This window comes from Erpetoichthys calabaricus, chromosome 14 (assembly GCF_900747795.2).
Source record: "Erpetoichthys calabaricus chromosome 14, fErpCal1.3, whole genome shotgun sequence".
NCBI lineage: Eukaryota > Metazoa > Chordata > Cladistia > Polypteriformes > Polypteridae > Erpetoichthys > Erpetoichthys calabaricus.
Genome location: NC_041407.2, coordinates 25,235,410 through 25,258,639, shown reverse-complemented (window position 1 = coordinate 25,258,639; position 23,230 = coordinate 25,235,410). Strand labels below are relative to the sequence as shown.

The following is a 23,230-nucleotide window of genomic DNA, read 5'->3' as shown; positions in this document are numbered from 1 at the left end:
TAGTAGGTTTTGTGTGGTTAATAAATGAGGGGCTACTAAATCTGATTAGTGGTCAGAAGGAGGGGGATGAGTGGTCAGAAATACTGGGTCACTCGGCGGAAGCCTTGTGAACAGTATAAGGGGACACTGTGGCCACTAAGGTGCGGTCAGCATGAGGAAGCCTTATGGACAGTAAGCTAAGGTCAAGAGGAGGGGATTTGTGGTCAGTAAGCTTCGCAGTGGTAGGAGTGGACCAGGTGGCCAGAAAACTAAGGGTCAGTTGGTGGGGGGCTGCACAGAGGTCAATAAGAGGAGCTGAGCTGTGGGTTCAGCAGGATGGGCTGGGGGTCAGTCGGTATTAGGGGTCCGTGTGGTCAATAAGCCTGGACATTAAATTGGGGTCAATGAGAGGGACATGTGATGACATTCAGCAGGAGGTCACTGGGTGTTGGTTGTGTAGACAGCAAACAAGGGGTCAATAGAAGGGGCCGTGTGATCTTTAGGTTGGGTGGTTGTGCGGTCAGAAAGCTGGGGTTCATTTAGAGTGGGCTTTGTGGTCAGTGCTCTAGGGGTCAAAAAGAGGGGCTGCGTGATCCTTAGAGTATGGGCCAGTGTTGGGGGGGGGGGGGGGGGTTGTTAAGCTGTTAACGTGGGCTAGAGGGTCAGCAAACACTGTGTGGTCTTTAGGTTTGGGGGCCAGTGTTAGGTTGGTGAGTGGTCAGTGAGTTGGAGTTCACTAAGAGTGGGCTATGTGGCCAGTACTCTAGGGATCAATAGGAGGGGCTGTGTATTCTTAGGCTATGGGGCAGTGTTGGGGGGGGGTTGTTAAGCTGGGGTTCACTCAGAGTGGGTTATGTGGTCAGTAGAGGGGGCTGTCGTTAGATGTTTGCGTGGTCAGTAAACTGGGGTTCACTAAGAAAGTGTGGTCAGTAAATTCGGGGTCAGTAGGAGGGGTGGTGTGATCAGTAGTCTAGGGGGTCGGTGTAGTTAGTAAGCTCAAGTTTACTAGGACTGGGCTATGTGGTCATAGGGGTTAGTAGGAGGACCTGTTTAGTCAGGGTTGGAGGTTACTAAAAGTAATGTGTGGTCAGTAAACTTTCATTGAAGAGTCACAATGAGTTGGTTGGGTGGTTAGTAAGCTTAGGGTCCTTAGCTGGAGGATTTATGGTCAGTAAGCTTAGGAGGGTGTGAAGTGCAGCTTAGCAGTGCAGGACTTGTGATGGGACGGAGTGCTCAGCCGGCGTCTAACACGCGTGCTCTTTGTCTCCCTCTGCAGGACCCCAGGAGCAAACACAAGTTTAAAATCCACACGTACGGCAGCCCGACGTTCTGTGACCACTGCGGCTCGCTGCTCTATGGGCTTCTCCATCAGGGCATGAAGTGTGACAGTAAGTGACCTCCTCGATCTGGTCGGACCTGACTGGTGTCACTGCTCCGCCTCTCTGTGTTCCAAGTCTGACTTCTCTCCCAGCAGTGTCGCCGCCTTTTGTTTCTCCCAGCCGGTGCACCACAATGTGACTTTCCTGCATGCTCTGCCCAGCAGTCACCCCCCCACCCCACCCCCCCAGTTTCTCCCAGTATGATTTCGTCTGGTCCCCTGGCACCACAACAACGTCTCCTCCACTCCCGTGTTCTTCCCTTCACTGCGCCCCTTCCATGTCTGGGTGCCCACGACCCGATTCTCTCCCGGTGTTTAACCCCTTGCTCTCCTATCTCCACAGCCTGCGACATGAATGTACACAAGCAGTGCGTGATGAATGTGCCCAGCCTGTGCGGGACTGACCACACGGAGCGCAGGGGGCGACTCTACCTGAAGATCGAAGTCACGGTGGACAAGCTGCACGTCACCGGTAAGCTCGCAGTCTGTGGCCATGCCCCTCTTATAAGCGCATCCTAATCTGCTGCTTGGCGCACCCCGCACACCTGGCAAGGAATGATCGAAATCTTGGTGGGGTTGGCGCTGCTGCCCCCATAACAAGGAGACGGGGTGAGGGCCCAAGTGGAGTCTGCATGTTCTCCTCGTGTTCGTGTGGGTTATGTGGACTGGTCATTTGATGAGTGTGGTCACCTTGTGATGGGTTGATGATTGCTGGGATCGGCTCCATCATCATCGCGTTCAGTGCAGGATTTACGTATAAACTACACAAGCTATAGCTTAGGGTCCCCGCCTTCTTGGGGGCCCCCAAAACAAATTGTCCGAGTGAGCAATTGTCATATATACTTAAATATACTACAGCATTATTTGTCCCAAACGTTTAGCAAATGGATGGAGGATCGAACTGTCGGGTCTTTTGCGACTTTCCCCCTTTAAGTTAAAGGAGCCCAGTGTTCGTGCGGCAGGAGAGTGCCAGGTAGGGTCACAGCGGTCAGGGGCACGTCGCATTGCCGATTGATTGCCCACCACATCATATCTGAGCTCCTCCACCCCTTTATTTATGTACTCGCAGCTCCGCCCGTGTGTATCACGACGTCGGCGCGCGCACTTTCAGAGGTGTCGTTTGCGTCCGACATTCACAGTTTCCTTCACAACAGCAGAGGAGCTCCGACGTTTTTTCTCACGACTCCTCACTCAGTGCCGCTCTTTAGGATTCCGTTTTTTTTTTCCGGGAGTTCCTTCTCGAGCGATACGCTTCAGCGGACTCCATGCGAGTCCGGCCGGCCAACTTGGCAAGAGTGGGAGGAGCGCCGCCGTCCTCAAACACGGGGCTCTGCCTCCACCTGCTGGTCACATTTTGCACTGCACTTTCTATCTCTTCGTTGGTTACACGGAATCGCTTGATGTTCCTTCCAGTCGCCACTCTTTTCGTTTATTGGTTCGAAATCCTCAGCAAAAAGTAATGACTGAGCATCAGAAAATCTGTTTGGGCCCTGTGATCCAAATGAGAAGGAGATTTAACACCTCAATGTGCACCTTGCACATACAAGAATTTCCGTTGGAAGCCCCTGCCCCTTCTCCCATGGCACACTTGACGCCCACCTCTTTTACGGCGCACACGTGGCACCTGCTGCATTTCTTGGCACTGCTCAGCGAGACTAAACAGTTTATTATAGCCGAGCGTTGCCTCATCCTGAGGATTCAGTTAAAAGTGGGCCGACTGCCTCTCCGAGGGGACATTTTAGTCTCGTCAGGACTTACATAAGCTGTAAGGTCCCAGGGGAGTCACGTAGTTGAAGGGGAAACCCTGAAAAAACCTTTTAAGGATCTGGAGGAGATATTGGGGGACCTTCACTACTGGCTGAACAAACGGGCTTGATGGAGTAATTGGTCTTCTCTCGTTTGTCAGTTGTCTTAAGCTCTGAGACCCAACCACCCCCACCCCCACCCAGAGAGATTTGATGGGAGACTAACGGCGTGAGAAGATTCAGCCACACTAAACTCCCTGATCGATCAGGCAGTGGTCAACAGATTAGGACCTCTGCAACGGCTGGACCCACCAGGAGAGGCCCTTATTATGAGTGTTTCTCAACCACTGGTTCCAGTGGGGTCGTGAGTTGCTACCGTTTAAAATGGTGGTGGGTTGTGAAGTAGTTCACGGGGGTCGCTGCGCCGATAATCGTGCTTGATCTGATGATCGACAAAAAGTGGGACCTGATGCCAGAAAAGCTGAAAACCACTGCCTTAGATGAATGTTTCTCCAATATTCCAGTAAAACAGGCTGACCGCTGGACACTCCGCTTAGCTTTAATGGACCCGATAGATCTAAAGCTTCAGGTAGTTCTGTTGACCCCTACGCAGCGCTGACCAACTGATCCACTACCAGCCCCCTAGAAAATGCTGTCCTGCTGCTCCAAAGCTGACCAATTGGTCAAAACCAGCCATCTTCAACATGATGTCCTACTTGTCCAGCACTGCCCGACTGGTCTAACAGCAGCACCTTGGACAACACTGAGAATCTGGTCCAGCATCGGCCACTATTACAAAAGTGGTCCAACCTGTCCAGATAAAGCTGCCCAATACAGCTCTTCATTTGTAAATCAGAAGGTGCTGGAGCTCCTAAATGAATGGCGGTGCAGTGACAGCAGCAGTATGGGACGTCAATTACATCATCAGCCCAATAAATACAGGGAGCCAGTCCCGTGTAGGCACACATGACCAGTCCTCGTCCCCTCCGCATTTTATGTCAGCATCCACACCCACTGCGCCAGAAGCAGAACAACACTGACCTTCCTGACCCGATGACTTGTGTTTGCTTAGTTTTCGTGTTTATTTTTTTTAACATCAGCCAATCAAAAAACAGAGAGATGTAACAATAACAAGCAGGGCCGTTTCACGGCATAGGCAGTCCAGGCAAGCGCCCTCTAGTGGTCAGGGCTCATTACTGCAGCCCCATGTAGCGATTTCTGTCTATTTATTGTTTAGAAAAATTTCTCCGGAGCAGAACACAAAGAAATGTTTCTGTTGTGAGCCTTAACTGCGCCTGCACTGTCTGCACGATGCAAAGGGCGACGCGACATTATTTAATCAATTCAGATCTACGAACACTCGGACTCAAAGCGAATGTCCGATTCTATTGTTTTATATTATTTTCGCATACTAGTGATGTTCGGTCTTAACGTCTGACGACCTACACAGTCCAACAATAACACAAACAACACAACAATGATGATAATGATGCCAATAATACAGTACTAATCCTCAAGCTGTAGCATATTAGAGACTGACACGGTAAAATAAAATTAAACGATCACAATGGCAAAAGGACTGTAGCTCTTGAGTGAATTGCTAAAAGCTGATTTAACCCAAACTATGATCGTCTCCCAACTGGACATACGTTATAAGCTGTGTTCAAACTTAGCAAATATCGTCCTCCCTTGCTCATCGCCATTTGTGAGAGTCGCTCTGCGCACGTTGAAGTGGTTGTGCGTTATTTGCATACACGAGCATACAGTAGATAGGAATTGTGGGTAAAGAGTCCTATTTAAAGATAATCATTATATTCTCGGTTTTACTGAATGTTGTTATTATGTTAAGTTTTCAATTTATTTTATTTATTTAAATGCCATATATATGTTACGGTACTGTATTAATTAAAAGAAAAAATATATATATCTTTTAGAATGTCACCATCATCAAAAGGCACATGTGTAACTGGTGGTTTAAATAGGTAACTATAGAAGTAACATAAACAGGTGAATGTGTTAAATTTTTTTCACAGAAACGTTAAAAGCAATAAATAAATAAAACCTGCTACCACAACCCGATTCCTGCTTATTTTCTGTAATGGCGCCCCTCAAGAGCCCATTGTTTCTGAGTCAGTCTTAGACGTTGCTATAAGTCGACATTCTCAAATTCTGAATTCAATCTCCTAAATATCTCACTGTCCCCAAGTGTCAATGTACAAGTCTGGCAGTGATGATTCCTCTCAAAGCAAAGGGGGTATCAGGGCGCCATTTACAACTCCGCCCAGGGCAGCACAAATTCTAGAGCCGGCTCTGGTAACTACTTGTATGAAGTTTAAATAAAGTCAGTGCAATAAACGTTGGCTAAGTCAACATTATGGAAAAAATATTTGCATAGATTTTGAGGTCACAGAGTACATTTGGAGGTCCCAGAGCACAAAGGGTTCAAAATCAGCTGACCACAGCTCAGCTCCAGCAGAGACCGAGTGCTGGTCTAATATCAACCCTAGACAAGGTTGACTATCTAGTCCAATATTCACAGCCCCCTTTACCAGGCTGTCCCGGTAATCTGGTCCTGTGTCTGTCAGACCACCAAGCAATGCCAGCTGGTTCATTCTCAGCCCCCTATAATTAAAGTTGTTCAACTGATCTAAAACCAGACCCTGGACAGAGTTGACCAACTGGTTCAGTACCAGCAACCCTTATCAATGTGAGCTGTCCAGCTAGTCCAACACTGGCTGCCCAGACAAAGCTGACCAGCTGGTCCAATACCAGTTAACTTTACCAAGCTGCCCAGGTAGTCCAGTCCTTGTACCCCATCTAACATGCTGCCCAGCTGGTCCAATCTCAGCCCCTTATACTTGCAGCTTTCCCACTGGTCTGAAACCAGCAAGGGCCTAGTCAGAGTTGACCAACTGGTCCAGAACCAGCAATTACCCTGGGCTCCGGATCAAAATAATAAGACGGGGATATGGGTTTAAATACTTGGGGGTTGTGTCATTGGCATGATAGCCCAGCTAAGTGACCCCCTGCTTACCAAGATGAACTGCCCTTCTAGTCCAGGGCTGCAGAGCAAAACTCCTCAAATGGTCCAATCCCAGCTCCTCTGGATAAACCTGACCAACTGGTCCAGCACTAGTCAACTGTACCAAGCCATCCAGGTAGTCCAGTACAGTTCCCCAGCAACCAACTGGTCCAATCCCAGCCCTCTATGGTTAAAGTTGTCAAGCTGGTCCAAAACTAGTCCCTAGACAGAGGTGACCAGAGCAGTCTGGTCCAATGCCAGCCCCTCTATAGTTAGGGCTGCCCAACTGGTCCAATGCCAGTTACCCCTATCTAATACTGTCCCAATGGTCCAGCATCAGCAGCCCCCTGTACCAAGCTGTCCAACCACATCATCTTCATATCCCATTGGGTGCAGCTGATCAACTAGAACAACATCAGACCCCCAGGCAGAGTTGACCAGCTGCCTGGATAAAGTTGACCAACTGGCCCAGTACCCTTCATCATTATCAAGCTTGTGCAGCACCCCCAGAGACAAAGCCTCTTAACTGATCCAGTATCATCTCCTGAGTTAAGTTGTCTCTCTGATCCAGCATCAGCTATCTGACTTGTCCAGCTCTGTCCCACCACACCCATGGGCACAGCTGCTCAGTTGACCCAACAGAAGCCCCCTAGACAGAGCTGCTCAGTATGTCCCACACCAGGTTCCTAGACAAGGCAGCTCCAGCTCTAGATCCTCCTTGTCCATTGTCCACTCCCTAGACAAAGCTACCCAACAGTACCCAAAGCCCCTCCAGATCCCAAATAAACGTTCAGGTGGTCCAGTAGCAAACCCCAGACCGGTCCAGTAATATCCCCTATAAACAGTCACATAATAAATCCCTAAAGAAGGTGTCCAGAAGCCCACCTAAATGTCACAACCACCAGGACAGCCCTGTCCAGCTGATTCAGTACCACACCTACAATACCAGTCCTTCTTCAAAAGATGCCCAACCTCCTAGACAACACCGCCCGACAGAACCAAACCCCTCATCAAACTGCCCGCCTTGCAGATTATCAAGCCCCCGGAGGGCATAACCTGACTGGCCCAGCTTCAGATGCAAAGCTAGCTGTCAAAATCCCTTGAAAAACCTGCCGGATCAGCTGAGCCTCATAGACAGAGCTGCCCAGCTGGTCCTGCCAGCGCCAGTCAGACAGAGTCGTCCAACTGGTTTGGTACCAAAGCACAGACAAAGCAGGTCATTGGGTCCAGTAACAAGCCCCCCCAGATAATGCCGACCAACCGGTCCTGTGACAATCCAAAGAGTTCACTCAAAGAAGAGCTGGATGACGTGGCTTAACCGTCAAAACGCAGGGTGGGTGGGGGCGCTAGTCAGTCCAGTGCCAACCCCCTCTATACAAAGCTGACCAAGTGGAATGGAGCCTAATAGTAACAGAGGACGGAGCAGACCCCTAGATGACGCTGTCTGTTTCAGCTCCATAGACAGAGTAGCCCAAGGTCAAAGATTACCAAGTGGCCATAACTGATGATGACCAACTGGCCATAAATAAAGCCTCTGAGAAATCTGCCATGCTGGTCCAGAAGTGCCAAATGCCAGGGCAAGACGCAAAAACTGAAGAGGTAGAAAAGCCTCTGGGCGCAGCTGTCCATCTGAAACACAGCAGTCCAAATGGTCGGCTCACTGGACTCTCGTCCAAACCCCCAGACAACAGCATCTCACCTGCCTACCAGCAACTACCCAGACCAGCCCAGTGCCAACCTCCAAACTGGCCCAGGATCAAACTCAATGTAAAGCAGACCAGTTGGCCCAATGCCGTCTTCCTGATGAAGCTGTCCAAATGGCCTGCAGTGGACACTACTCACTAAAGCAGCCGTGTTTTGCAGTGTCTGGAGCAGCACATTGACCCGAGTGGACGTGTCAGCACCTGGCATCCGTCTAAACTAATTAGCCTATTTCAATGCCACGTGTCTAACACTCTTCTTGTTTGCCACCTTTCCACAGTGGGCGAGGCCAAGAACCTGATCCCCATGGACCCCAATGGACTTTCGGACCCGTACGTCAAACTGAAGTTAACTCCTGACCCCAAAAATGAAACCAAGCAGAAGACGAGGACGATCCGCTCTTCCCTGAACCCCAACTGGAACGAGTCCTTTACCTTGTAAGTTTCTCCAGCGCCATCTGCTGGATGCCTGTAGTGACTCCCTGTCTGGCACAGTAGGCAAGGTGACATTGCAGAGTGTAGGGTCACCATCCTGGAGGTGAGGGGGTGTTGAAGAAGGATCCACTGTTGCATTTGCCTTGGAGGGAAATCTAATGAAGTGCTCTTTCCTTTGGCATTATGCGGGGGGAGTAGGGGGGGGTGTGAAGGAGGACCCCGCTTTCGGCATTTTTAAACGTCCAGGTCAAATGACACCTAAGCTGACCAGGCACAATAAATTCTCTGCCCTTCTCCTTTGTTTCTAGCAAACTGAAGCCTACAGACAAGGACCGCCGGCTCTCGATCGAGATCTGGGATTGGGACAGGACCACCCGGAACGACTTCATGGGCTCGATGTCCTTTGGCGTGTCCGAACTCATGAAGTCTCCTGCCTGCGGCTGGTAAGGCGCCCCACACCTTCCACTTTGACCCCCTGTGTTCCTTCCTGTTTGCTCTCAGATGTCTTTTGGCACTTCACTCATCCGCAGGCACTTCTTTCAACTGCATTACAGCACCTGGCAGATTGGAGGCACATCTACGACGTGGCAGTGTGAGCGACAACATGCAGCGTAGCTTTAGGAAGGCATGGACTAGCAGTCAGATTACAAACGTAGTAGGTCAGAACCCACCTGGTCTGTGTAGCTCGTGGCTAAGGACATCTCAATATAGTGCCTTGCAGGGCGCTGTGAGGATACCGCTTTGTGGTCCACATTGCCTTTCTATGTAGGAAACTAAACACTACACACGAAACAACACCCTATATACAGCAGGTCCTTACAGACTGGGCAGGCCTTCTACATGTGGCATCCCAACATCGCATTGTTGAAAGTGAATCAGCCTGTCAAGTGAACAACACATTGAGGGGTTAGCTGGCTGCTATACAAAGTATAATATAGCGCCTTACAGTCAAGAATAGATTGTCAGGAAATTTAATATTGGGGCTTGTGGATAGGACCAGATTACAGTTCAGCACATACGTATATATGAATGTGGCACATTTTAGCACATATATGTACAGTATATAGTACCTTGTTACAGTCCAGCAGTTTCTGTAAATAGCACATACAGTATACATGTATATAGTATAGTCCATCACATATGTATATATAGTGCCTTCTTTACAGTCCAACACATATACTGTATATCACATATATAGCACTATCCCACATACAGTATATATATATATATATATATATATATATATATATATATATATATATATATACAGTCATATGAAAATTAGGGTTAGGGAACCCCTCTAAATTCTTTGGATTTTTGTTATCATTGGCTGAGCTTTCAAAGTAGCAACTTCCTTTTAATATACAGTATGACATGCCTTATGGAAACAGTAGTATTTCAGCAGTAACATTGTTTATTGGATTAACAGAAAATATGCAATATACATCATAACAAAATTAGACAGGTGCATAAATTTGGGCACCCCAACAGAGATATGACATCAATACTTAGTTGAGCCTCCTTTTGCAAATATAACAGACGCCTCTAGACGCCTCCTATAGCCTTTGATGAGCATCTGGATTCTGGATGGAGGTCTTTTTGACCATTTCTTCCATACAAAATCTCTCCAGTTCAGTTAAATTTGATGGCTGCTGATCATGGACAGCCTGCTTCAAATCATCCCATAGATTTTCAGTAATATTCAAGTCATGGGACTGTGACAGCCATTCCAGAACATTGTACTTCTCCCTCTGCATGAATGCCTTTGTGTTTTGGGTCATTGTCTTGTTGGAATATCCAACCCCTGCGTAACTTCAACTTTGTGACTGACGCTTGAACATTATCCTGAAGAATCTGTTGATACTGGGTTGAATTTATCTGACCCTCGACTTTAACAAGGGCCCTAGTCCCTGAACTAGCCACATAGCCCCACAGCATGATGGAACCTCCACCAAATTTGACAGTAGGTAGCAGGTGTTTTTCTTCTGCCATGCAAAGTGCTTTTTGTTCTGACCAAATAACTCAATTTTTGTCTCATCAGTCCAAAGCACTTTGTTCCAGAATGAATCTGGCTTGTCTAAATGAGCATTTGCATACAACAAGCGACTCTGTTTGTGGCGTGAGTGCAGAAAGGGCTTCTTTCTCATCACCCTGCCATACAGATGTTCTTTGTGCAAATTACGCTGAATTGTAGAACGATGTACAGATACACCATCTGCAGCAAGATGTTCTTGCAGGTCTTTGGAGGTGATCTGTGGGTTGTCTATAACCATTCTCTCAATCCTGCCCATATGCCGCTCCTGTATTTTTCTTGGCCTGCCAGACCTGCTGGGTTTAACAGCAACTGTGCCTGTGGCCTTCCATTTCCTGATTCCATTCGTTACAATTGAAACTGACAGTTTAAACCTCTGAGATCGCTTTTTGTAGCCTTCCCCTAAACCAAGGGTTCCCAAACTTTTTTCAGCCGCAGACCCCTTTACCAAAAACTTTTAAAACCGTCGACCCCCTAATTACATGCAATGGTTTTTCATATCCGCACTTGCTTTGATATGTTCGATAAGACAATGAACAGACATGTTTGTGCTACATGTATTTTCATGCATTCTTACGTGTGACTCTTTTAATGACACATTTTACCTTTTCGTTCGCAAATTTGGTATGTAATGTGTTTTTTTTAAATGATTTTACTTCTTAATTAGGTACCTATTGGAATCATAGATATTTTGAAGTAACAAACAAATAGCAGTAGTAAGGGGGTCTATTTTTGCTGTCGTTGACCCCCAAATTTTTTCATTGAAACTATCGACCCCTAGAAAGTTCAAATCGACCCCAGGGGGTCAATATCGACCACTTTGAGAACCCTTGCCCTAAACCATGAGACTCAACAATCTTTGTTTTCAGATCTTTTAAGAGTTGCTTTGATGATCCCATGCTGTCACTCTTCAGAGGAGAGTCAAAGGAAAGCACAACTTCTAATTGACCACCTTAAATACCTTTGTATCTCATGATTGGACACACCTGTCTATGAAGTTCAAGGCTTAGCGAGCTCAACCAAACAATTTGGTGTTGTAAGTAATCAGCATTGAGCAGTGACAGGCATTCAAATCAGCAAAATTACAAGGGGACCCACATTTGTGCACAGCCAGTTTTTCACATTTGATTTAATTTCATACAACTAAATACTGCGTCACTAAAAATCTTTGTTTGGAAAACACCGCAGTACTCAGATGTTCCTAGGAAATGAAAGACATACCACTGTTATCTTTATTGTGGAAAGGAGAGTCAATTATTATGCAGGCTGAGAGGGGTTCCCAAACTTTTTCATATGACTGTATATATATATATATATATATATATATATATATATATATATATATATATATATATATATATATTCACGGCATTCGTAGTCTGTGTCACAATCTGATTGTATGGGTGGTTACCTTATATATATAGGGCAGGGGTGGCGAACTCCAGGCCTGGAGGGCCGCAGTGGCTGCAGGTTTTCATTCTCACTCTTTTCCTAATCAGTGACCAGTTTTCACTGCTAATTAACTTTTTCCCATCAATTTAATAGCCCTGTTAGAATTTATTCCTTTCTTCATTAAATGGCAGCCAAACAGGAATGAGACATGAAACGAGCTAACGGATGATCAGCTAAACTGGGGCTCCAAACTCCAACCCATTTCACTCCAATCACTTTCTTAATGAGAAGCCGATTCTTGCTGTTAATTAAACCCGTTATTTAATTCCATGGCTTGTTGCTGCTCTCATTCTGCCACGGCACACATTTTGAAAACTGTTGTTTTTCTGTTCTTTCTAAGAGCACCGTCAAAATGTTTTGGTGACCTGAGAGATCAACCTTACCAAGACCATCACCTCTCTTTAATTTCAGATATTGTGTGATGGACACTGGTTAGCTGGTCATGTGGTGGCTTGTTTTGTGTCTCATTATTGTTTGGCTGCTAATTAAAGAAAAAGAAACAACTATGGGGCCTGAGTCGAGTTAATTGAAAGAAGTAATCAGCAGCAAAAACTGGTCACTAATTAAGAAGATGGTAAGAAAGAAAACCTGCAGCCACTGCGGCACTCGAGGCCTGGAGTTCGCCACCCCGATGTAGGGCCTTTCTAAAGTTGAGCACATATGTAGCATACACAAAGATATATATGCAGCACATTCTGTATGTATAGTGCCTTGTTACACTCCATACATAGCACATATATATGTATATAGAACAGTCCAGTGTGTATATATAGTGCCTTGTTAGAGTCCAGCACACATATAGTGTAGTACACACCTACATACACATCATGGACTGGAGTTCCCTTCTACATTAAGAACCAAAGCATGCTGGGCTGGCATTCTGTATAATGCGTCTCACTGTAGCACCTTGCAGATTGTGGAGCCCTGCTGCCCGATTCATGCCATCACAGTGTAAGCCCTGCTGACCATGCGTTCAAGTTCCATAAGGTGCCATTCCTTACCATCTGATGCTTCTTTGTTGGGTTGAACCTGGCTGCTTGGCACTCTTCCCCGTCCTCTGTGCCCTTTGCTTTGCACCCCCCTGTTAGACAGATAAGCCCTGACTTTACAAGCAGTGACTAAGTGACCAGCTGAGAGAGTCGCGACTTTCTCCATCTTTAGGTACAAATTGCTGAACCAGGAGGAGGGCGAGTATTACAATGTGCCAATTCCGGACGCAGAGGATGGCAACGTGGAGCTCCGGCAGAAATTTGAGGTGAGAGCTCCATGAGCCATGCGTGCAACAACACTGGGCTCCCTTCTCCCTTCCGGGCCTGAATGGTTTGATTGGTGGGCCTGCTAAGAGAAGTGTGACTGGGGCGGGTGTGGGTGAGGGGTGTCCCACCGAGAAAAGCTGGAAAGTTCAGCCTACCAGAACAGGGTCAGGATGACATCACTGGGGAGCCTGTTCAGGAGTGTTGACTGGCTGAGCTGAGAAACACAAGAGCGGGTGATGGGCACTGGGCGGTGTTATTCAGGAAAGTGTGAGTGGGTTAACTTCTGGGAACAGGGAGAACTGGGTGGGCTCAGTGGAGGTCATCAAGGGGTGCCTCAAGTGGCCTTACCAGTGGGATGGTCCGCTGACACAGATAGTGACTAGGCGGGTGTTTGTGGATTTATTAACAAGGGGGACCAGAGAAGTTTTCTAAAGCTCTACTGTGAAGTCAAGAGTTCAGTGGGCCCACTCTTGGGCTCTCTAAGGGGTGGAAGCAGTGGGGCTGGGGTGCAGGGTGGGCTCAATGGTCAGAAAAGAAGGATTAGACAGATGAGCTTACCGGAGATGGGAGACGCTTGGTGATCAACTTGGGACCAGGGCAATGAGTGAGCTTACTGATCAAAACCAGGATTGTAGGATGGGGCTGGCTGGGGTACCTGCTAGACAGACAACCACTGAGAGGACTCAGTGAGGGGTACCCTTAAGAAACATCATGGCAGGGTGGGCTTGATCAATGAGAAGGCCTGATCAGTGAAGGTCTTGTTCAGAAGCAAAGGTTCGTTTGAGCCACTGGTTGAAAATTGGGGGCCACTGATCGAGGGACTGCCTTCTAAGTCAACATGTGGATGGATGGATGAACGGACAGATGAACGGACACTGCACTGAGTGAAGTCGAGTTAGAGAACCAGTGAGACAGTTGAGGGGCTGCTGGATTTACTAAATGGTGTGCAGAAATTCGGCGGATGCCCCTCGGACTTACTGGAGAGTTTGCAGAGAGAATGGAGGGTGGGCTATGAGAGAGCGAACTGAGTGGAGGGCCCATTGAGAGAGTGTGGATTTGATAAGCCAGCTCTGAATGAGCTTTCTGGGCACTGGGTGGTGCCACCTATTAAGATGAACTCTCTGGAGCTCCGGCTGACAGACAGGGTGCATTGGGTTGATTTTTCTGAAAGTATAAGGTGGGTGGGTGCCCCCATTTTCACTCTTTTAGTAGCTCTGATCCCTCATGTATAGCGGGTTCATTCCACAAGCACTGGCGTTAGTGGAGCACGTGGTCAAGACCTACTGTGATGTTCAGTTGGGCACCACTTGAGCTAAGCAAAGCTGACCAGAAGAGCAGCCGTTTGTGTCTATTCATGTTCATAATGGAGTCTTGAACAGCAGACGCTTGAATACAATAAAAGGGGAAAAATGGGCAAGGGGTGAAACTGTTTTATAGGCACTCTACACACAGCCTTGAATCACAGGAGCGGACCCCCTCCATGCTGAAATTTGCTCAGGTGACAGCCATCTTGGTGGTGTGTCCTCACTTGGAGCCGCTGGACGTGAGCTTGGAGCACACAGCACAGCCAGATTAGCCAGTTGAACTGAAGGGGCTCGGGTGTTTAAGAAGGTTGTTCTGTAGTCTGAGGTCAAGTCCCGTTAGAACAGAGAGGTGTGTCGTCCTGGCTGAGGTCCTGAGCAGAGACAGTAGCCATGTCTGTAGCAGTGTATGTGCAAATATAAAGTGTGTGTGTGGACGTTTGAATCTGTGTGTCCTTGATTATGTAAGTAAATTGACACGCATGTGGCAGTGCATATGAGGTGGGGCCCAAAGAATTCCCAGAATTGTTAAAGAAAAACTTTTTGAGGTCACCAGGGGGAGCTGCAGGTCCCCAAACTCACCAATACAGAGGCTCGGAGACAAGTTTGCAAAACCAAAGACTTTATTTGTGTGAAGCTCTCACGAGGAAGAGTTTCCCACAGCACCACACAGTGTAAGCCTTGCTGACCATGCCGTTTAAAGTACAGCAACACTTGGTCTATTTCTCAGTCATCTTCTCCTCTGCTCCTCCAGCAAGCTACGGCCACCTCCTCTCGAGTTGTGGCAGGAAGCTCCTTTTATGTAATACCCGGAAGCAATTTTGGTCTCCCGAGGCTCAGAAGCATTTCCGGGTGAGATGGGAGCCCAACAAAGTAGGGTTCACCAGTCCCCTCCCAATGCCCTCCTGATGGCAGCCACAGAACCCAACAGGGATGACTTGACAAACTCTATTTCCCAAGATGCCCTGTATCAATGCTGTAGCCCAGGGAGGCTGCCATCTAGTCCCCTGGGGGTGACAAAGCCTGGTGCAAGCTGTCTCCCCCTGTCCTCCCATGCTGTGGGAGTCCTGACCGGTTATGGTTCTCGGGTGGCGTCCTTCACACTTTTATTATAAAATGTTTTGGTCTTATACAACTTAGTTAATTTCAAATTATTCTCCCGCCATTCCTGTAGTCCTCTTTTTTGGTTCCGGTTATAGAGCCTCAAGTTAGAGTCTAGAGTTACCATGCCTGAAAAAAAATATCAGGTTTTTCCTGAATTTCTTCCATGGTAGCAAATCTTCTTCCCTTCAGTCTCAATTGTTAATGAAAACAAAATGAAGCCCCGGGGAGTGAGATCTGGCGAAAACGGGTAGGGGAGTGAGAAGCAACAAGCACATTGTTTTCAATCAAAAACTCTTTGACAGACAGCACGGTGTGTTGCGCAGGAGCGTCATCACGATGTGTTGTGCAGGAGCGTCATCACGGTGTGTTGTGCAGGAGCGTCATCACGGTGCTAAATGCTGCTCCAGTTTTTTTTCCTGAGAATTTTCTGTAGACCACCGGTTCTTAAACTTTTTTTTTTGCCTGTGGCGTGTCTGTCCAACCCGTAATTATCGTGGAACAGCTACCGATCATCATCCCATTCCTCCTTGGAGAATTGCCACCAATTGTCATGCAGAGGAGGAGGTCCCCCCCTAGCAAAATCCCCATCAATCAGCATTCAGCCGGTGGGTGGAGGAGTTCCCTCTTGGAGACTCCCTGCCAATCATCATCCAGGAAGGTGGGGGTCACTTTGTTGAATAACTACCAGTCGTTCTCCGTCTGGGGGGCTTGTTTCAGCCATGCATGCAGCAACCCATTGAAGACTTTCCACAAATCATTTGCGACCTTTCTCATTCAGTACAATTGTAATTCACGACTCAGCGGACCCCATTATATGTATCATGTGACCCACAGTTTTAGAAACACAACTACAGATGCCTCAGCAGTAGTAGTGGATCGGTATTAAAATTTTGACTTCAGTATCAATGCCAGCTTTTGTACCTCAGTACTGGTATCAAAATTGTTCCGAAGCAAATAACAGATAACTCCAAATCCCACCCAAGCCCAATACCCACCCCGGGTCTTACTCCAGCCTCCCTGGTACGTCACACATTTGCTCGTCTCTCTGGTACGCTGCACCATTGTGTCGTACTACACACCGTTTCCCTCTTGATAGCTGTGAAGTCCTGATCTCGTTGAAGCAATATGGATGGAGGGGTGCACAGGAACTCCCTATCATGTTGAAGCTATAAGGGAGGGATATATCAATTTGGCAATCCTGTCAAATCAATAAATGGGGGTTGGGGTGGGGTGAGTTCCCGTGAAGTCCGGATTTCGTCAAAGCAATAAGTGGGGACCACCTGTAAAGTCCCAATCTCTTTGATGCAATAGGGAGCAATCCCGATGAAGTCCTGATCTTGTCAATGCATTAGGGAGAGAGGGGGGTTCCCCTTCAAGTCCCAATCTCATTGAAGCAATAATGGGTGTGTCCACATGAAGTCCTGATCTCATTGAAACAGTCAGGGTCCACGTGAATTTACGATCTCGTCAAAGCAACATGAGGAGTCTTCAGGAACTCCCTATCTCATTGAACCAATGGGGGATAGGGGGGTCCCCTGAAATCCCAGTCTCATTGAAGAAATAAGAGGAAGGGGTTCCTGTGAATTTTCTATCACGTTGAAGAATGTGGTTTCGCTTTGCAAAGTCTATGAAATGGACCAACAGTTTCAGTTTATGGGAATTAAGAGGAATGCTGATGTTTACTTCCAGTACCAAAAATCCCCCTGATACCGTACCATTTTGAAATTTGGGGTTTTGGGTAGTTTTCCAGTACCGGTATACCATGTAGCCCTAATCAGCAGTTCAATGTAATGTGGCTGATTAACTGTCTGTTCATGGGAAACAAACTCTTTATGAAGAAGTCTGTGAATATCGAAAAACGAGATCATCACTTGTCTCTTGGAAATCTGCCCTGGTGACTTGGTGTGAAAAAATCTCCAAACTCACTGGCGATCAGCTTGCCACGATGCAATGATTAACTAATGACACCTAGTGGCATATTCAATAACTACACCCTACTCCGGTGCTATTGACTAATTCTGGGAATTTCTGAGTCCCCTCTCGTATGTACAACATGTGTGAGCCTGTGTAAGGGTGTGTGTGTGTAGTGGTTTTTGTGTGCGTGGGCATTTCGACATGTGTGTTTACATGTGTGGCAGTGAATATGCACAGCATGTGTGGGCCTGTATAGCGGTGTGTGTGCCCATAAGCATATGAGTGTACAGTATGTGGGCATTGCACACACATGTCTCCGTCTGTACACACAGGTGATCGTTTTTGCACAAGGTGTCCCGATCAGAGTACCTGCAGACGTCGCCTGGCCCTCCCTCCGCACTCTCCTAGCTGGCTAAATGAGTCGACATTCTTGTTTTCAGAGGCCATGGTTCTCGTTTTCTTTGAAAGATTTTCCTTAATTGACAGCAGACATCCTCTCCATGACAGGGACACAGTGGGTGTGTGAGAGTCCTGAGCAGGCTCACTACACCGACACCCCCACAAACACACACACAACACCACCCGGGCATACACTGGTCACTCGGCATCTGATATCTGACTGCCTGATGTCCACGCCTCTGGGCATGGGCCTGCGATTTTGGGTGATCTGTGCAGCGACTGTCACGCTTCGGCTCTTTGCAGTTGTGCTCTCCGTACCCGCCGCTTGGCACCCCTTTCTCTCCTCTGCCTCCTTCTTCTTCCCTTTTCTCTCCTACTGCCTGGCAGCCTGTTGTTTCAATACTTTCTGTTCTCGTCACTTAACCAGCCGTTATATATTCTTGGCTCCTCTACCTGCTGCTTGCCAGTGTTTTCTCTTACCTGTACCACCCTGCATGCCAGTCCACTATTTTCTTTACCTTGGTTCCCACTACTTGCTGACTCCTTCACCTTCTTGTCCCAGCTATTTTCCACTCCTTTTGTCTTTTTGCCCCTTTCTTGCTTTGCCCTAGGTACCCACGGCTTGCCAGTGTTTTCACCAACACCCTCCCTGGTACATGTTGCCTGCCAATCCTCTTTCCTTTTCCTTGCCTGCCAGTTCTCCTCCCTTTCCCCTGCTTGCCAGGCCCTTCTCTGTCTGCCTTCTGTAAAAACAACCCTTTTTCTCTCTCTTTTTGTCTGTACCCTTGTGCCAGCTCTAGGTCTGCCTTTCTGTTCCTGTTCCCGCTGCTTACTAACCTTCTCGACTTGTTCCCAGTGCTGCCCGGCGCTCTGCCTTTCTGTCCTCTGTACCCGGCACCTTGCCGTTCAGCCTATTAACTCTGCTCCATCTCTCTTTCTCTCTTTTTCAGGGATGCCATATTAATAAGGCCTTTGTAAAGGTAGCTCCTGCTCTTCAGTCTCATGCCACACATGTACCCCAACGCCGTTTCTTTCTCTCATTTTCGTTCGTCAGTGTTCTTTTTTTCTTTTTTCTTTTGCCCATACCAGCAGCTCCCATTTGCCCACGCTGACCCACTGCCTGTGCCGGCCCACTACACTCTGCCAGGTGCGCCAGGCTCTGATATGCCGCTGGGTGTAGTGGGCTTGTAGGCTCAGGCCAGGTGGTTTTGTGCAGCTGGTTGTAAAGGAGCTGTCCATTCCTGGTCACCACGCCTTCACTCAGTCCATCCCCATGTTGTGACACCACCGCGCACTCCTCTCTGACTTCTACTAGTCTTGTGCACGGAGACTATAGAAGGACTGCCCATGTGGCATGGTCTGGGGTCGCGCTGCATGTCTCTGGAGCCCAGAATGCATGGCATGAAAGCCAGTGCCGCCGTCCATCCCTCTCCTCCACCACCTGAGTGCTGACTGAACTCATGGGGTTGCCCAACTAAGTGGACCCCATTTCTGGCCACTTTTCCCCCTCTATCCCACCCCATTGTACCAGAAGGGTCAGTGACATCTCCGTGCGGCCCGAGGTCTTAGGAGGGTCACCAGCATGCTCTTTACTTTTTGCACCCTGTCAGTTCAAAGGTCACGTGTCCACACTGGAGAAAAGTCCGGAAAATCAAAGCAAATCCCTCGCAACCTGCTGAAGTGCAGGCCCACCCACCACCACGAGAAGGCAGCAGATGACCAACCCGCCCGAATCACGCCTTTGCTTTGACTTGCTGCTGGCGTCCGAGGGGGGTGCAGCTCGCCTACTCGCTCAGGTGGGAATGGCCAGCTGGCCGTGGGTTCCCTTTCTGGTGGTCTGGGTGCGGGTGCAGAGCATTGTGAGGGTGGGGTGGGCTCGGAGGGTTTACTTGCTGCCTTACTTTTTCATTCTTTTCCTGTCCTCCACCCTGGGGTGGGTTGGAAGGGTGGTCCGTGCCACCAAGTTGCTGCACACCTCACAACAGAACCCAGTTATGTCTGAAGCCGCATGCAGCATGTGGCCATGTGGGTCAGGACCACCTGGCCGTGCTTGGTGTGTACCCGCTCTGCCCCCCATGAGCATCTTAACTGTCTTTTTTTTTTTTTTTTTTTTTTCCTGTCTTTTGATTTTAATTCTCAGCTCGCCATGGTGGCCCAGTTGTACGTCCACCCGTTGGAGTGGACATCTACTTCCTGAAGGTGCATGGTGGAGTTGGATTTGGGCGGGGGGGGGGGGGTGTTGCACAAGGTAACACCGAGAAGGGTGGGGGCAGGGGGGGTGGCACGGGCTTCTGTCTCCCTTACTAGCGGCTCATCTCTCCCGTGTGGTTACAGGATCAGAGCCTGGAAGACCCTTGTAAGGTGCGTCCCACAGGAAGTAAGGAGGGTTTGCTGGACTTTGACTTTCAGAGTGATGTGTGCAGAGTGCATCGCATGGGGACGCTTTGGTGGAAGGGGCTGCTGGCTTTTGGTGGGGGGTGGGGGGGGGGAGTAGGATGGGACCGTCAGCTGTGTGCTGATGCTCTTGAACACTCCAGGATGCTTGCACTTCTGACATCGGCAGGTGGACGCCATCGCTCTGGTCCAGCCTGTTGCCTGTGCTGTCAGACTGCAGATTGACACCGAAGTGCTACTTGTCCACCTGTGGCTGGCCGCTACCTTGTTGATGTCCAGCTTGCTGGGCTCGGGTGGGTAGTTGCTCGAGTGCTGGTGTCCAGCTTGAGGCCTAAGTTGGCCTAAAGGTGGGCACCGTTCCATTGGTGTCTGTCTTACTCTTGTGGTCGGTTCTGCTTTTCCATTTTGAAAATCCTAATGTCCAATGGAGTGCCGTCTGGCATTTAAATGGCTGTCACACCCTCTTATTTTCGGCCAATATGGGAAACCTCAGGAGAGAAGCTGTAGGTGACAGCCTCAAGGGGCACTTTGTGTCCTCCATAATGCCAGACGTCACTCCTGCTTCAGATTTTTTTTTTGCTGTGCAGTGCAGTGCAGCTTGGCTTAACTACTTGGGCTGCCCCCCTCCTCCCCCCCAAAAAAAACCCTCAAGTTTGTTTGTCCTGTGGCTCTGATGTTGCCTCGGTGAGTTCCCGGAATTTGTCCAGGAGGATGTGTGCCGGACATCGGCTGGGTCCTAGGAGAGAACGAGTGTCCCTGAGCGGAAGGACCAGAGGCATGTCTCCTCGCATGACGCTGCCTTGTGGCCTCTTTCTGAAGTTGGCGCCTGCCAGGTCCCCTCGGGTCAGGCTGACATGTCCTGTGAAGGTGTCTTCTGATTCTGTGTTTTAGAAAGCTAGACTGGGACCTGGGAAGAAAGTCATCAGCCCTCCGGAAGATGGCAAGCCGGGACTGCCCTGCAACAACTTGGACAGGGTGAAGCTGACGGATTTCAACTTCCTGGCAGTACTGGGCAAAGGCAGCTTTGGCAAGGTGGGTTGGAGAGATGCTAACTTGGAGGAAGTTGGTGATCTAACACTGGAAAGAAAACCTCAGGTTAAAGTGCAGCACAAAGTATCAAAAAAAAACAAAAAAAAAAACGACCAGACCTGCCTCAGGATTGGCCTCACCCCTACTCAAATAGCAGGCATTGGCCTGTATTGGCCTAAAAATGGAGCTAAGGCTAATAGCCTCCTTAGCATTGTGTTTACCCCAGAAAGAATCAGCAAAAAACAGACATTTTTTTTTAATAAAAAAAATGTTTTTACACGAAACATGGACTTGTAAATACTAAACCATCAACAGAAATGCGATAGAAAGGACGTGTGTGGTGTCCACTGCTGTCTTGATGCAGATTTAGTACATATCCTTCATGTGATACGTTGGTCACCAACATGAAGCCCAGTGTTGCAATCAGGACTCTCGAAGTGTGTTTCATTTGTTATAATATTTTCTTCGGTTGCTCGCGGATGAGAAGGTTGAACGTCACTGCCTGATCCGCACAGTCGACACGCCCCTTGTGTTATTGTAGCCTACCACAATGCAATGCTTAGTGACTTCCACATTTCCCTGATCTTTGACAGCTGTCGCATTATGAACAGCATTCAGGGGCTTAACATCTTGCACGTCCTGGCCCTTGATTGCAATCATTTTCCCTTTCTGTCGCGTAGCTACTGTCACACCATGCTGAAGCGTCAGGTGAGGTCATTTTGGGGAGGATGCACTGATACATTGCGTTGCCTCACCCACCATACAACAAAACAGCTCAGGATCCTGGTTGGCAACCCCTCAGGCAGACACGCGGTCCAGAAATGACCCTCTATCTGCCGCCGCCAGGTGTTACGTGGGTGACCCCTTGGCCTGGTCCAGCCACTCGGGTCCCCAACAATGAGGATCTTACGAGCTGGATCACCCTCTGGGAAACCTGCCTCATTCGGGACTCCATGAGCAACACAAAGTGAAACCAGTGATACCCAAGGATTCTCTGAAGAAACACAGTATTAAAGGAGTCCAGTCTTTGTCTCAGGTCACTGGATAGCGTCCATGTCTGGCAACCATATAGCAAGACAGGAAGCTTCATCTGACCGAATTCTCTGGGCCTATCATGGCGGTTCAGTCGTACAGTGCCGTATCTCGCATCAATTTCACTTTCCGCGTCAACGTCTGATAACCAGTTCACATCGTCATCACTATCATTCGATCTGAGCAGTGCTTCACTCTGTTTGTTCTACAGCTGCCTTTATGGCTTTTTGTTTCCCAATGTCTTTTTAAGTTGGAAGCTCCACCCCAATCATGAATATTGATGAGTTACTTTGGAGTAGCAAAACACCTAGAAATCAGATGGTAGCAGAATACTGTCCTGAACAACTTCCGGGCTTAAAAATGTAAAGCGGATCATTACACGTCACTCCGAGTCTTAACTGTACTTGCATAGCATTCCAAGCCTGAGTTAAAGCCAAGGAGGTTAAAGTTCTTTACAAAAGATCCGTTTTTTTTTCTCTGTAAAAGGATATTGTGTATACTTACATATAAGTCAGGTCTTGAAACCCGAAAAATCGATCATAAAATCAGACCCCGACTTATATGCCTGTTCAAAAATGTGACACTTATTTAATTATTTTTTACAGCTTCTTGCCTTCTTTAATCTCACATCAGTTTCTCAGACACATCGAATTTTGTTGCAGCAGCGCAGTTACCAAATTCTTTCGCTGCTTCGACGACATTTAATTTAAAACCAGCTTCATATTTTCATCTAATCGAATGCTCCATCGTAGATAAGGGATGCTTTTACGATAAAGGTGTATGAGGGTGTGAGATACAAAAAAACACAAATCAGTGCAAATGTCGCGTCGGAATAGTTTGGGTATTACTGTGTGGTCACATAGACACAATACAGAGAAAGGTGAGGAGCACACGCTGATACAGCGCATTGCTGCACTCACATAGAAAACAAGGCCATGTGCTTGGTGGTTACTCTCTTAGGTGGGCAATAGAATATCATAATCTCGAGTACCAATAGTGGGAGTTTTCTGAAATCATACAGTAAAATCAGGTCCCAACTTATTCACGAGTATATACGA

At 48.1% G+C, this 23,230-nt stretch overlaps 1 protein-coding gene across 4 annotated transcripts in view; it reads left to right on the top strand.

The window, feature by feature from the left end:
- Positions 1 to 23,230, top strand: part of prkcab (protein kinase C, alpha, b) — a 141,934-nt gene that overhangs the window by 74,271 nt on the left and 44,433 nt on the right. For 2 of the 4 annotated variants that reach the window (XM_051919074.1, XM_051919075.1), the window contains 7 exons: positions 1,256 to 1,367; positions 1,701 to 1,829; positions 8,106 to 8,262; positions 8,568 to 8,702; positions 12,905 to 12,998; positions 20,052 to 20,078; positions 21,003 to 21,143. In XM_051919074.1, the coding sequence (XP_051775034.1) occupies positions 1,256 to 1,367; positions 1,701 to 1,829; positions 8,106 to 8,262; positions 8,568 to 8,702; positions 12,905 to 12,998; positions 20,052 to 20,078; positions 21,003 to 21,143 (795 nt within the window). Of the gene's footprint in view, positions 1 to 1,255; positions 1,368 to 1,700; positions 1,830 to 8,105; positions 8,263 to 8,567; positions 8,703 to 12,904; positions 12,999 to 18,667; positions 18,698 to 20,051; positions 20,079 to 21,002; positions 21,144 to 23,230 lie in introns of all 4 variants that reach the window. The other 2 variants (XM_051919076.1, XM_028818924.2) reach the window with 2 other exon arrangements.